This window comes from Erigeron canadensis, chromosome 1, assembly GCF_010389155.1.
Source record: "Erigeron canadensis isolate Cc75 chromosome 1, C_canadensis_v1, whole genome shotgun sequence".
In the NCBI taxonomy this organism is placed as follows: Eukaryota; Viridiplantae; Streptophyta; class Magnoliopsida; order Asterales; family Asteraceae; genus Erigeron; species Erigeron canadensis.
The window spans coordinates 49984526-49998811 of record NC_057761.1 but is presented as its reverse complement, the minus strand read 5'-3'; the positions used below and the strand labels follow the sequence as shown (position 1 = coordinate 49998811).

The window sequence follows — 14286 nt, the reverse complement described above, 5'->3', positions numbered from 1 at the left end:
GTCTTGAAGTGGGTTAATGGTTTAATTCTGTAGCATTAATTTAGAAACCATGCCCTTTCTTTGATATTTTGGAAGTACTTGGACAAAATTGACCGGAAAACATGCTATTATGGAGAACTTTTCTGGTTTGTGATGTGTTGCGCAATCTTTGTTTAGGCAGTTGAATTTGCAAATTAAATCTTCGAAACACATTCACGAAGCTCGAACTAAAAACTATAGTTCAAATTGAGCAATTTTAGTGTTGAGCATTGATCTTATGACAAAAGAAGCCTTTCACACTTCCAAGAGTTTCTTCACATCTCTCTGCAAAAAGATCAAGTTTGCATATTTTAACGAGATGTCATCTACCATTAAAGTCTCTACAAAAACCATCTAGTCTTATACTAATTCTTTAAATCAAGCTCTTTTACCTCAATAGTAAGAGGTGCAGTTGTTGGGTAATAACGTTCAACGGGTTGCCCGTTCTTGTCAACAAGAAACTTTGAGAAGTTCCATTGAATATCATCCCCAAAGAGACCCCATTTTCCCGACTTCAAGAACTTGTACAGAGGCGCTGCGTTTTCACCATTCACTTCAATCTACTAAATGTTGCACACGCAGAAGTGCAAGTAAATTGTGTTAAGATACATTTGTATATGACTGGTGTTGAAAACATATTGTATATTTGTATAGGAATATAAAATGCTAATAACTATCAAATTGGATTTTACCTTGTCAAAAACAGGAAACTCCGATTTAAATCGAGTGCAAACAAACTCTAAAATTTGCTCGTTGCTTCCAGGCTCCTCATCCCCAAACTGATTGCATGGAAATGCTAAGATCTCAAAACCTACGTAGCATAAAGACTGATAATTACACAAGCATACTTAATACACCCAAACAAACCAAACATTCGAACAATGTTCATACAGTTGAACAATTTGCCTGAGTTTAACATTCCACGTGCGTTCCAAATGAACAAACATTCTGGTTATTGACTTACTAAATCACCAATCACCCACCATATATGAAAAAAATAATGCACAAAAAGTTATCATGTGTATTTGTACTTGGCATTAAGCAAGTCACATTTCAGATGATGACTTATTACACAAGAAAAATAAGTTTATACTAATAAACGAACCTTGATCTTTGTATTTTGCATAGAGTTGATTGAACTCAGAGTAATTGGAATTTGTCAACCCGCTGCCACAAAGAACCAACATTCCATGAATATATTTCCAAGAAACCTAAAGGCAGTTGGGAAATGGCACCACATGATCATATACTTAAGCAGCAGAGTAGTTCAAGAGCATGATAAGGAAACATACCATTTGGAGGCAACATTGACTACAAGTAGGACTTTTCCATTGTAGATGCTAAGATCTACATCATTTCCATTAGCATCCTGCATATAAAGATAACGAGTGAGTATGTCGACGTTGACTAATCTAAGACAAAATGGAAAACCGACCCATCATCGGTCCCCCAAGGGCCGGTCTCACTGCCAACATTAGAGAAGGTAAATCTTGTAACACGATGGTTAAAGGGACATGGGGTCATGGGGACAGGATATGAACCCTTGACGTCCGCTTTTTTTAAGTTCAGTTGTTTACATTATTCTATATTAGTCATTGACTCAGGTAAATCTTGAAAAATGACTTGTTTCCACACCTGCATAAATATTGTATCCCGAAACATGCCTTTGTACTATGGCTAGTGTTCAAAAGGAAGCTCAAAACTCAGGATTTATTGCAGCCATGGGACGTTCAACACTAGCCTTTGTACTATGGCTAGTGTTCAAAAGGAAGCTCAAAACTCAGGATTTGTTGCAGCCATGGGACGTTCAACACATGCCCTCTAATACGGTGTTTGTGTGCCCATTATGTGAAACACAAGCTGATTCACATAACCACCCTTTTTTTTATTGTTATATTCTAAGCAGGTGTGGAAACAAGTCATTTTTCAAGCTGGTCTTCCCTATGTCTCATCGACTTGGGATGTGATCGTGGATAATCTACTTTCTTCTGCAAAGTCTAAATCTTCCAAAGCAATAACATCTAGACTGATCCTAGCAGCCTCGGTGTATCACATTTGGAAAGAGCGAAACGATAGGCTGTTTAAACAACAAAAGAAGACTGCTATGCGAGTTGGTCAGGAGATTGTCGAGGTTGTGAGACTTAAATTACTCACATTTCGTTACATGAAGTCGCCTCACATGGAAGGTGCACTTACAGAATGGCAGATCCCTTTGTCTTTGCTGAAGGACAAATAGTGTTGACTAGGCGTTTATGTATTGTTTTGTATGTTCATAGGGTCTAGATGAGGTTTTGGTAGTGGCTTTGTCTGCCTTTGTTTTTTTCTTTTGGTGCTGGTTGTTACACAACGTAATTAATCCTTGTGTATAGTCGATATGGTATTTGAGTCATATTGCCTGATCTCTAATTGTTTTTGGTGTAATACAACTAACCCGGGGTATCTTCTACCCTATTATACCAAAAAAATAAATTAGTCATTGACTCATTGCTATACTTTTACTTACAATATAACCCGGCCAATACTAGTACGTAGTAAATTCTTCAGTTTATTCTAAAAATGACTATGAAAGTGTTCATATATGAGAATTTGGGGTTATATTTGACTTTAAAAGTCAAACTTAGAGTAGCAAATTGTACAGGGGTTTTGGGAGAATGTTACAGAACAAATTACCAAATCAAGATTCCCAACCAATCACCAAAAAAGCTCAAATCTTTCTTAATGGGTATCAATCTTTACTTACAGTGATTACCAACTTATGAAATCAAGATTTCAAGAAAAAAGATTTCCTTTAAGCTGAAATATTATGTAGTATTATTTTACTGCATGTGATATATGTATTAATATGTATAGATAGATAGAAATGAGATTGAATTGAATTGAATAAACAGGGTTTACCTTGATTATAAGATCATGGATGGATTTAGGTTGGCTTGCCATGGTAGACTGACTTTTAAGGCTTCAGGTAACAAAACAAATGGTAAACTAAAATAATAAACTTGGTGCTGTTTGGTTGTTGTTGAGAATCACATGGGTATAGGTATAGGTATGGTTCTAAAAATCCTTCAAAAACTATTATATAGTAATATTCATTAATTATTTTTTTTAAATTTACATTTTGATTTTTTCATGTGTATTCATCTAATAATTAGAAAGAGTTTTAAACTAATTATTGTCAAATAGAATATATGGTATCACTGATTTTAACATTTTAAGGTGGGCATTTACTTTTTGCTTTTTCTAAAAAAATATCTTTTATTACCGTGTATAAGTTATTATTATACTTTGATGGGTATATGTAAAAGAGGTGAAAATTAGGAGGTTTGACTTGAGTTAGTTAATTTCGGTTTGATACTTTGATTTGGTATGTTTTGTGAATTATTTTATTACGTATACGTCTTATTATGCAATTTTATAATCATGATAAGCTTGTAAACTAAAAATTAAGTCATAAAATTTTGAAGTAAATTCAAATAAATCAAAACCAGATAAACTAATAAGCTAGGCAAAACACCCTCTAAAGAATATTTGGGTTCCTTAAGTACTTGAGTATACTAAGAATAATAGAAGTTTTCTTTCTTTTTTTTTTTTTTTTTACCACAATAAGCATTAGCTATCAATCATGATTATAAAATTGCATAATAGACCAGAGGCAGTCCACAATGCAGAAAGTAGCCCATTTGGTTTTGGCCCGTTATCAGTATCAATCAGTCCAGTGTTTGGTCCACCGCTTTCTCAAGTTTTGGGTTTCAGTTTTTGATGGGTTGGTCTAGTCAGTTATTCTTTCAATTAAGGAAAAAAAAAGAAAAAAAAACTACAATAGCACGTAAATCAAACAACAAAGGGGTCAACAGAAAAACTGCAATGCACATACCACAAAGAAATTGCCAAGAGAAATCAAACTATACATAGCAATAGTTGTACAATTGATAAATGATCTAAAGAAATGACTATATTCTTTCTCCAATAATTGCATTTGGCATTATAAACAACTTAAAGTATGAACAAATGAACTAAAATGAATATTACATGTACGGGTTTTTAACCCGACAAGTTATCAAAAAATTTATATCAATCAATAACTAAACAAAAGAATACCAACTTGATTTCTCATCTTAGAGCAATGCTTTGCTTTAAATTACTCCAGTTTTAATGTTTTAACTCTCTCAATCAAATTGTTGATTGTAATGGAGAATGCATCTTGGAACAAATCAAATTTTGCATCTTGATCTCCATACACCAATGTTGGCATCAACTCATACACTATGTATCTTCTCATATCATCCCTCTCCTTTCTTGTCACTTTCATCAACTCTTTAACCACATTAACTTTCATCTTTCGCACCTCTTCTTGATCAATAAAAATTGAATACTTCCCACGATCCTCGGGCAAATGCCATGGATATTGATAGTAAGCCGTAAATGGGTCAAAAAGGACAGGAATACATCCTGCCACCAATGAGTCAAATACTGACTTTCTAGTAGGGCTATCACCCGGAGGCTGAAGACAGAATTCAGACTCCGTGAATAGCCCTACCAATGACTGGGGCTCGTCACAGAGCCCTGATTTACAATCAAAGAACTTACATTGTTCTTCGGTCGTAGATGTGCATTGGTCTATCAAGATAGATCTAATACTGTCTTGAGCCCCAGGACGGGCAGCACCTGCAAAACTAATGAGGCTTCGTCGATTTGATGAGATGATTTTACGTTGCCATGCACGGATGTCGTCGTCAGACTTAGGGTGGAAGTGAGTTGGGTGAGGGATTCCAATGTCGTTAATCTCCCATGGTTGTCGTTCGATCATGAGTTTAATCGGATTCTTCATTTCATCGAGTTCAAGAAATTTAGTTCCCCAAGAAGTGTAATCCTTCCTTCTAAAGTCCCAAGAAATTTTTCCCAAAACAAAGACATGATCTTTTCCTAAATTCTTATCCCATGGCTTTTGCATTTCTAGCCAATTTACGAGTTCAAAAGCCAAAGTATCCTTAACTTCACCAGAAACATTCTTAAAATGCCATCTCAAGATGTCTAATCCACCATAGTATGGAACATAGAAAAGTTTTGCTTGGTTTTCGTCATAAACACGACATGGGTGGTTTAAAACTCGTGAATGGAATATCAATTCCAAAGAGTACTGATGAGTCCTAAACCACCGGTTCCCGAGCTCTGGAATGGGCTCACCCAATGCGTTGTTGCTAAAATACTTGCACATATCGACCCAAGGAACCATGTCATGACATTGAGCCACCAAGTCTTTGTTGAACTTGGTTGGTAAGTCATAGACATAGACCCCCCTTCCTTCGCATTGGTTCTGATTCCCAATCTGATTCGTGGTCCATGCTCTATGGACTCGTAGTTGCTCTTCTACAACTTCCCTTGCTTTCTTAATCTCTTCAACTATTTCGCTTTGAGCATTGGTGTTTTTAAGGATGCCATCTTCATAAACTCTCTTGGGATCTTCTCTGTGTTCACGGGTGACCTCAACCTTGTCATTCTCAACTGTTTTGTCAAGAAAAGCAGCCGGGCTTTTTACTACGACTTTCGTAACTTCTTTGGGGACATCTTTGAGGTCATCTTTGACCTCAACATCATCATTCCCCACTTTTTTCTCAAGAAGACTACTTGGGTTTTCAACGACATTGAAAACTTCTTTGATATCACCTTTGAGGTTACGATTAACAGAATTTTCATTCAAGACGTGAACAGAGAATTCCGTCTTTTCTAGTTTTTCTTCAACAATAGGAATTCTCTTCTCAAGAAACTCTTGAGAGCTAGAATTCGTGAAAGGAAGATGAAACTCCTCGTTGGGTTGGGTGGTGGCAGAGAGACAGTAAAGATTACTCAGCTTACGAGACGAGACACAGACATGAACAATCCTACCAGATATATATGTGGTAGAGGAAGACCACACAAACATTAAAATCATGAAAAAGAGAGCAGCCGGAAGTGGAAAGACAAACCATGTCACACACGATCGTAAACAGCCTCTTTTAGGCTCAGCCTTTTTTGGGACCTTAGACTTCCTCTTAGACAACACAGCTACCATTTTCTATAAGTTAAGATGGAACTAGCTTGTTTGGGTTTTGGTTCATATTACGAGTTTTTAAAAGCTTTTCTAGTGAAAGATATACGGTGCATTTCTGGCTACAAATTAAGACGCAAATACAACATGAGTGCACGTAGAGCTTCAATTCATGATTAATCTTGCTTAGAATACTTGTAGGCACGATCATGTATGGACATTATTAATTTAGTTTATGGCTTAAACGTCAAACCCCAATCATTTGACCCATTACTATATCAACATTATCTCAGCCTACAAGATTTGTAATATTGTATCAAGGAATGGTTGGCTTGTTTCATCCCCCTTTTCAAACAAATTTAAAGTTAACAAAGACGTTTGGAAATACTAGTTATCCGTTTATAGATATTTACCAATAAACTAAAATAGGACTGAGGCGTAATTCTTGATCAACACGTCTCCATTTAATTTATTTATATTATTATATTAACTTTTTTAATTATATATAGATTCAATTTCCTTATTAAACTAAGAATTAAACTCTAACTCTTGGCTTATAGATACAAACACAATATAACCTTATTTAATTGATCATTTCCACATTGATAAACTTGTCTCTTTTTCTTTCTTAATTCTTCTAACTCCTATTACTTATATTACTTGTAATAAGTTATTAACATGAAGACTTTAAAATTTTGAATTTACGATCCGGAATCATAAGGTTATTTGTTGTCATCTATTATACTTACAAGTTCGTATTCTGATGTGATTGTAAAAATTTAAGGTATATTCAAAACTCTAACTAAACATATATTATATCTATCCTTACTGTTTATTAAAATTTAGCTTCAATCATTGGTTTACTTTAACCACAAATTATTTCATACTCACGACTCATGTATGGGGCATATCTGAATTTCTTTATGATACAAACGACATAGCTACCGTACATCGTGTGAGTATTATGACTAGTGTTTTATATAATTGATACATAACTAAACAAAATAAGTTGGTGTTGCCATTGGGTCATACAAGTTGATTTCAGGTGAAGCAGATCAAATGGGTTGATGCATTTAGTTTCAGTGATAGCCTAGTCATGAAATGTGATGATGAAAAACCAAGATTTTCCTCTGCTAATTTGATGCAAGATTCGGTTCAATTTTCTGAATACTCTTTTAGTCGTACCCTGCAGATTATGTTTTTAAGTGTTCATACGTATGTTTGTGTCTTATGTGGATGCTCTTGAACTCAAATGTCTTATAGGATAAATTGCACATAAAAGTATAGTATTTTCATCCAATCTATTTCTACGAATGCATTTCAAATTCAATGTTAATGGGTCTATGAAGCGGGTTAATGGCTTGATTCTGTATCACTAATCCAGAAACCATGCCCTTTCTTTGATTATAGAGAACGTATATGGTTTGTGATTTAGGCGGTTGAATTTGCAAACTGATTCTTCGAAACACAACCGAGTTAGAAATACATTCAGGAAGCTTGAACTAAAAACCAAACTTCAAATTGTGCAATTTTAGAGTTGAGCATTGGTCTTATGACAAAAGAAGCCTTTCGCACTTCCAAGTTCCAAGTGTTTCTTGACCTCTCTCTGCAAAAAGATTAAGTGTTAGTTATATTTTAACGAAATATGAATAATCTATCATTAAATTCTTTACAAATTAAACCAATTCTTTAAATTAAGCTTTGTTTTTACCTCAATAGGAAGAGGTGAAGTTGTTAACGTTCAACAGGTCGCCCATTATTGTCAACAAGAAACTTTGCCTATTCAGAGTAATTGGAATTTGTCAACCCGCTGCCACAAATAACCAACATCTATGGATAACCAACCCATTATCGGACCAGGGACCGATCTCACGGCCAACATTAAAGAACGTAAATTGTGTAATACTATGGTTAAAGGGACATAGGGTCAGGATATGAACTCCTGACGTCCACTTTTATGTTGCATCTTGCATGTCCCCCACCTCTAGGCTACCATTGGGTAAACAATCTAAAAAACATTCTTGTAAACTGAAAGTTACATGATATTTTAGTTTAAGTTTTTACATTATTCTAAAATTAGTCGTTGCTATGCTTTTAACTATACTATAATACTAGTAGTATTCTTAACTACTTTACATGAAATATATTTGACTTCAAAAGTCAAACTGATAGTAGCAAATTGTAGGGGTTTTGGGGGAATGTTACTTACAAAACATATTACCAAATCAGATTCCCAAATAATTACCAAAAAAGCTCAAATCTTTTCTAATGGGTATATGAATCTTTACTTGCAGTGGTTACCAGCTTATGAGATCAATATATCATGTAAAAATATATACTTCAAGCTAGCAAATATCATTACTTTACTGTATGTAATTTGTAATATGTATAGAATAAACAGAGTTTACAAGATCATGGATAAGTTTGGGTTGACTTGCCATGGTTGACTAACTTACCTTATGAAGCTACAAATTTCAAGACTTCAAAGGATTCAAAAAAGCTAATAAAAGAAAAGTTACTCTCTCCCTTCAAACTCTTATTTCAACAATTACTTTTGGTTAACTAAAGTAATGGAAATCACTATATATTATGTTGTGGAATACGAATGGGAATGAATATAAGGGGCGAGTACAATTGATTTTATAATATTTTTAGGAGGTGTTTTGACTCAGCTTATTTGATTTGAGTTTAGTTTGGTTAAAACTCATTTGTTGTGAATTATTTTATGACTTATAAGTCTATTATGCAATTTCATAATCATGATAAGCTTGTAAACTAGAAATTAAGTCACAAACCCAAGTTCTAAAATGTTTGGGTAGTTTAGTTACATATACTAAGGAAAATAAAAGTGTTTTGTCATAATAAATCCAAACTATTAGCCTCTAAAGTGATAATCCATCCCTTTGCTTATGAGTCTTACTGTGCCCGCCCATCGAAAAGCAACCCAGAGGCGGTCCACAAGGTAGAAAGTGACCCTTTCGGTTTTTGCCTGAGACCGGTCCGGTCTTTGGTCTACCTCTTTTTCAAGTTTTGGGTTTTGGTTTTGATGGGTTTTTATTCTTTCAAATAATAAGAAAGAAAAAATCTACAATAGCAAGATAAATCACCTTATATATAGTAAAAAAGTTATACAATTGAGAAGTAATCTAAAGAAATGACTATAGGATCGAGATTCTCTAAAGTTGTCTCAACTTTATAAGTAAAGCTGGCGTAATTTTATCAATAACTAGACAAAAAAAAACAACTTGATTTCTCATCAATGCTTTTTTTAATCCAATTTTAATGTTTTAACTCTCTCAATCAATTTGTTGATTGTAATGGAGAATGCATCTTGAAACACATCAAATTTTGCATCTTGATCTCCATACACCAATGTTGGCATCAACTCATACACTATGTATCTTCTCATATCATCCCTCTCCTTTCTTGTCACTTTCATCAACTCTTTAACCACATTAACCTTCATTTTTCGCACCACTTCTTGATCAATAAAAATGGAATACTTCCCATGATCCTCGGGCAGATGCCATGGATATTGATAGTAAGCCGTAAATGGGTCAAAAAGGACAGGAATACATCCTGCCACCAATGAGTCAAATACTGATTTTCTAGTAGCACTATCACCCCGAGGCTGAAGACAAAATTCAGACTCCGTGAATAGCCCTACCAATGATTGGGGCTCATCGCAATGCCCAGATTTACAATCAAAGCACTTACATTGTTCCTTAGTTGTAGATGTGCATTGTTCTATCAAGATTGATATTATATTGTCTTTAGCTTCAGGTCGGGCGGCACCGGCAAAACTGATGAGGCATCGTCTGTTGGATGAGATGATTTTACGTTGCCATGTATGGATGTCGTCATCAGATTTTGGGTGGAAGTGAGTTGGGTGGGGGATTCCAATGTCGTTAATCTCCCATGGTTGTCGTTCGATCACGAGTTTAATCGGATTCTTCATTTCATCCACGAAATCTACTTCCCCAAGAAGTGTGCTCATTCCTCCTAAAGTCCCAAGAAATTTTTCCTAAAACAAAGACATGATCTTTTCCTAGATTCTTATCCCATGGCTTTTGCATTTCTAGCCATTTTACAAGTTCAAAAGGCAAAGTATCCTTAACTTCACTAGAAACATTCTTAAAATGCCATCTCAAGATGTCCAAACCACCATAATATGGAACATAGAAAAGTTTTGCTTGGTTTTCGTCATAAACACGACATGGGTGGTTTAAAACTCGTGAATGGAATATTAATTCCAAAGAGTACTGATGCGTGCTAAACCAACGGTTCCCGAGCTCTGGAATGGGCTCTCCCAAGGCGTTGTTGCCGAAATACTTGCACATATCGACCCAAGGAACCATGTCATGACATTGAGCCACCAAGTCCTTGTTCAACTTGGGTAGTAAGTCATAGACATAGATCCCCCTCCCATCGCATTGATTATGATTTTGATTCCAATTCTGATTCGTGGTCCATGCTCTATGAACTCGTAGTTGCTCTTCCACAACTTCCCTTGCTTTCTTAATCTCTTCAACACTTTCCCTTTGAGGATTATTGTTTTTAAGAATGCCATTATCAGAGACTCTGTTGGATTCGCCTTTGAGGTCAACATCATCATTCCCCGCTTTTTTCTCAAGAAAACTGCTCGGGGATTCAACAACATTAAAAACTTCTTTGGAATCACCTTTAACAGAGTTTTCATTCAACACGTGAACCGGGGATTCCTTCTTTATTAGTTTTTGTTGAACAGTAGGAACTGTATTCTCAAGAAACTCTTGAGAACTAGAATTCGTGAAAGGAAGATGGAACTCCTCGTTGGGTTGGGTGGTGGCAGAGAGACAATAGAGATTACTCAGCTTACGAGACGAAACACAAACATGAACAATCCTACCGGATATATACGTGGTAGAAGAAGACCACAAAAACATCAAAATCATGAAAGAAAGAGCAGCCGGAAGAGGAAAGACAAACCATGTCACACACGATCGTAAACAGCCTCTTTTAGGCTCAACCTTTTTCGGGACTTTAGATTTCCTCTTAGACAACACAGCTACCATTTTCTATAAGTTAAAATGCAACTTGGTTTGGGTTTGGGTTCATATTATGAGTTTTTCATGAGCTTTTCTAAAAATATATGGTGCATTTATGGCTTTAAATTAAGAAGCAAAGACATTTAGAATTGTCCTTGCAATGCACGAGCTTTAATGCATGATTAATCTTGTTAATTAGAAGCAATAAAGGGAAGCTGGACGTGTAGGCAGATGGTTGTGACTGGAAAGTTTTTTTCCAGGGTCCAAGTTGGTCGAAGCAGCTGAAGCTACATGGAAATTAGCTAATAACGTAGAGATTGTAAAAATATATTACGAGTAATTAACTTAAACATGTAGGTTAATGGTTAATTTAAATTAGACTGAAATTAAATATGTAAAACCGGGTTGTACTTGAAATGCATGTCAAAGTAACAGACTAATATGAAATGTCTAGGTAAAAGTCGTTTGTAGAAAATTTCTTAGGCTATCTCTCCTTTATAAAATTAGAGGAGGGGGAGGCCGATTGTTTCATCCCATTGTAAAAGCAACTAACTTTGGCTAATAAATAACAAAGTATTTGGATATCTCTTTACGTGTCTATCAACTTTTTCATTTTTCTTCTTGGTCGAACAAAACCAACAGATTTTGTTGGGGTTTTTGGGTCAAATAAAAGCAAGAGAGAATAGAGATCGAGTTGGCTCCCTGATCGAAGAACAAACAGCAAACAAAGAATTATTAGTTGGTGATTGGTTAAAGCTAGGCTAGATAGCTCACAATCTTTGACTAACTAGTGGGAATGGTTTGTGTACTTTTACTTGGTCGATCATCAAGCTGCTTACATTCATTATTATGTTCATTTAAGCGGCTCAAGTCATTAAAGTGGTGTTTTTAATTAGTATTAGACTTTGTTAAGGGATTTAAACTTAACAAATTGTTGATTTTTTAATTAAAGTTTTATCGGCAGGTGTAAAATTACACAAAACCATTTTTATAATGGAGAAGTGAATATGGAGCTTACAATCTGTTTTTTTAATTTATAAATATCATGGAGCCCCATCATAATATTTTTATGTGAAGAGTTCTCCATCTAATTAGATGAGGAACAACCTCATATTCACTTTTCTTTTTTATAATATCAATATTATCTCAATTTAAGAGATTTGTAATATTGCATCAAAGAATGGATGGCTGGTTTAGTTTCACCAATTATTAATTTACTAGTTTTAATACCCGTACGATGTACGGTGACTATATAGATTGTATTATAAAGAATTTTGAATACGCCTTATACATGATTTGTGAGTCTGAAATAAATTGTTGTTAAAGTAAATCAATGAACGAAACTACATTATAATAAACAGTAATGATAAATATAATATATGTTTAGTTAGAATATTGGATTTAACTTAAAATTTTAGAACCACATCAAAATCGGAACTTGTAAGCATTGTGGATGATGTAAATAGCCTCGTGATTTTGGGTGGTAAACTCAAATTTTTGAAATCTTAATGTTAATAACTTATTATAATTAATATAAGTAATAGGAGTTCAATAATTTAAAAAGAAAAATAGACAATTTATTAATAAGAAAACGATCAATCACGAAAGATTATGTCTTTTGTATTAAAAAACTAAAAGTTAGAGTTTAATTATAAGTCTAATAATGAGAAAATTGAATTTATATATAACTAGCAAAGCTAATATAACAAAACTAATAAAAAAAAAGGATACGTATTAGAGTTTATTTATAAGTCTAATGAACAAATTGAATTTATATACAACTGTAAAAACTAATTTAACAAAATAAATAAATTAAAATGACACTTGTCGATCAATGATTACGCCACATGTCGTTTCAAGAATATGTCGATCCTGTTTTAGTTTATTGGTAGATAGTTAACACAGACATTTAGAAATATACATAATTGGCCCTGCATTGCACGAATTTCAATGCATTATTAATCTTGTTAAAATACTTTTAGAGATGATCATGTCAAAATACTTAATTGTCTTGATACTTTTTCTAATTTTCCAAAAGTGAAATGAATACAAAATTAGATGATGTTGTAAGTAATTAAAGGTGAATGATGATGATAATATAATTGTGAGTTTATGGTTATTGATGATATAATTTTCTTAATCATCTCCAGTTCTTTGTTTTTGTTGTTGATGAAGATATTTGTAATTTTGTATATATATAGATGAAGTTAATGATAATATGAGATGTTTTTGTTGTTGATATGAAAAATCTTTGAATGAGTTTAATGGGATGCGTGTGTTTTGATCGATTTAGGTCTACAATAACAGGGTTAAAAGTGTTATAAAGGTCAAAAGTGTTATAAAATATATGGGGTGTATGTTGCTTCTCTCAGTTTCATGAATACATTTAATTGATAGATCAAGATGTAGATTTGTTTGGAGAAGAAGATAAGAGACTAATAAATAAAGTAAATTTTAATTTTCGTCCCTGAACATGTCGCATTTTGCACTTTCAGTCTCTCAAGTGGAAATGGGAAAAGACATTTATGCCCTCACATGTTTTGCACGTGCGGACGTTAATGGCTGAAACTTAACACCGTTTGGCAAAAGGACTTCATTTGCAAATTTTAAAGTCAAAATTGTAATTTTTAAATGTTAGGTACAAAAAATGCAAAAGTTGTCAACTTCAGGGACGAAAAGTGTAATTTACCCTTTAGTTTATGGCTTAAATGTCAAACCCCAATCTTTTGACCCATTATTATTATATCAACATTATCTCAACCTACAAGATTTGTAACATTGCATCAATCACCAATAGTTGGCTGGTTTCATCCCCCTTTTCAAAGAATTTATAGTTGACAAAGACGTTTAGAAATACAAGCTATCCATGTAATGCAGCAGGACTGAGTCTTGGGTCATATCAAGTATTTGCCAACCCTAGTTCCATGTCAGTTTTGACGCCGGGTTTTGGGTCATATCAAGTATTTGCCAACCCTAGTTGTCATCCACCGTATAACAATTGAAACTGAAATTTCCATGAATAAAAGCCCATACTAAAATGAGATAAAAGTTGCAAACAAAACAGAATAAGAGTATAAATGAGGAAATATATAATGCATCATATGCTGATGATAGAAATTGTGACGAATGAGTTCAATAATTAGCGGCTGAACAAAGACCTGAACAGAAAGTGGGGAAACGAGGGTCAGACAGGGAAAAACACTAATCACACTGATGATA

General features: G+C 34.2%; 3 protein-coding genes across 3 annotated transcripts; all 3 read right to left on the bottom strand.

Moving 5' to 3' along the window:
- Positions 1-107: 107 nt before the first annotated feature.
- LOC122604769 (probable glutathione peroxidase 8) lies at positions 108-3043 on the bottom strand. Its single transcript, XM_043777639.1, has 6 exons — positions 2914-3043; positions 1311-1387; positions 1124-1185; positions 711-829; positions 411-578; positions 108-303 (listed from the first exon to the last, which is right to left on the bottom strand). Exons 1-6 carry the CDS (start codon positions 2953-2955, stop codon positions 274-276), a joined length of 498 nt encoding a protein of 165 aa, XP_043633574.1. The 5' UTR covers positions 2956-3043; the 3' UTR covers positions 108-273.
- Positions 3044-4153: 1110 nt separating this feature from the next.
- On the bottom strand, positions 4154-6064 carry LOC122596691 (xyloglucan-specific galacturonosyltransferase 1-like). The gene has a single exon (XM_043769315.1). It carries the CDS (start codon positions 6062-6064, stop codon positions 4154-4156), a length of 1911 nt encoding a protein of 636 aa, XP_043625250.1.
- A 3244-nt stretch (positions 6065-9308) lies between these two features.
- On the bottom strand, positions 9309-11094 carry LOC122594226 (xyloglucan-specific galacturonosyltransferase 1-like). The gene is given in 2 exon segments (XM_043766698.1): positions 9309-10008; positions 10010-11094. Coding segments are annotated over 2 exon segments (1785 nt in total).
- Positions 11095-14286: the final 3192 nt, after the last annotated feature.

Excerpts from the sequence above, each read along its gene's own strand:
- LOC122604769 (XM_043777639.1), bottom strand. The coding sequence starts at position 2,955 with ATGGCAAGCCAACCTAAATCCATCCATGATCTTATAATCAAG. Across the intron at positions 1,388-2,913 it reads TCCATGATCTTATAATCAAG|GATGCTAATGGAAATGATGT; the intron begins GTAAACCCTGTT and ends CTTTATATGCAG. Across the intron at positions 1,186-1,310 it reads GTCAATGTTGCCTCCAAATG|CGGGTTGACAAATTCCAATT; the intron begins GTATGTTTCCTT and ends TCTTTGTGGCAG.
- LOC122596691 (XM_043769315.1), bottom strand. The coding sequence starts at position 6,064 with ATGGTAGCTGTGTTGTCTAAGAGGAAGTCTAAGGTCCCAAAAAAGGCT.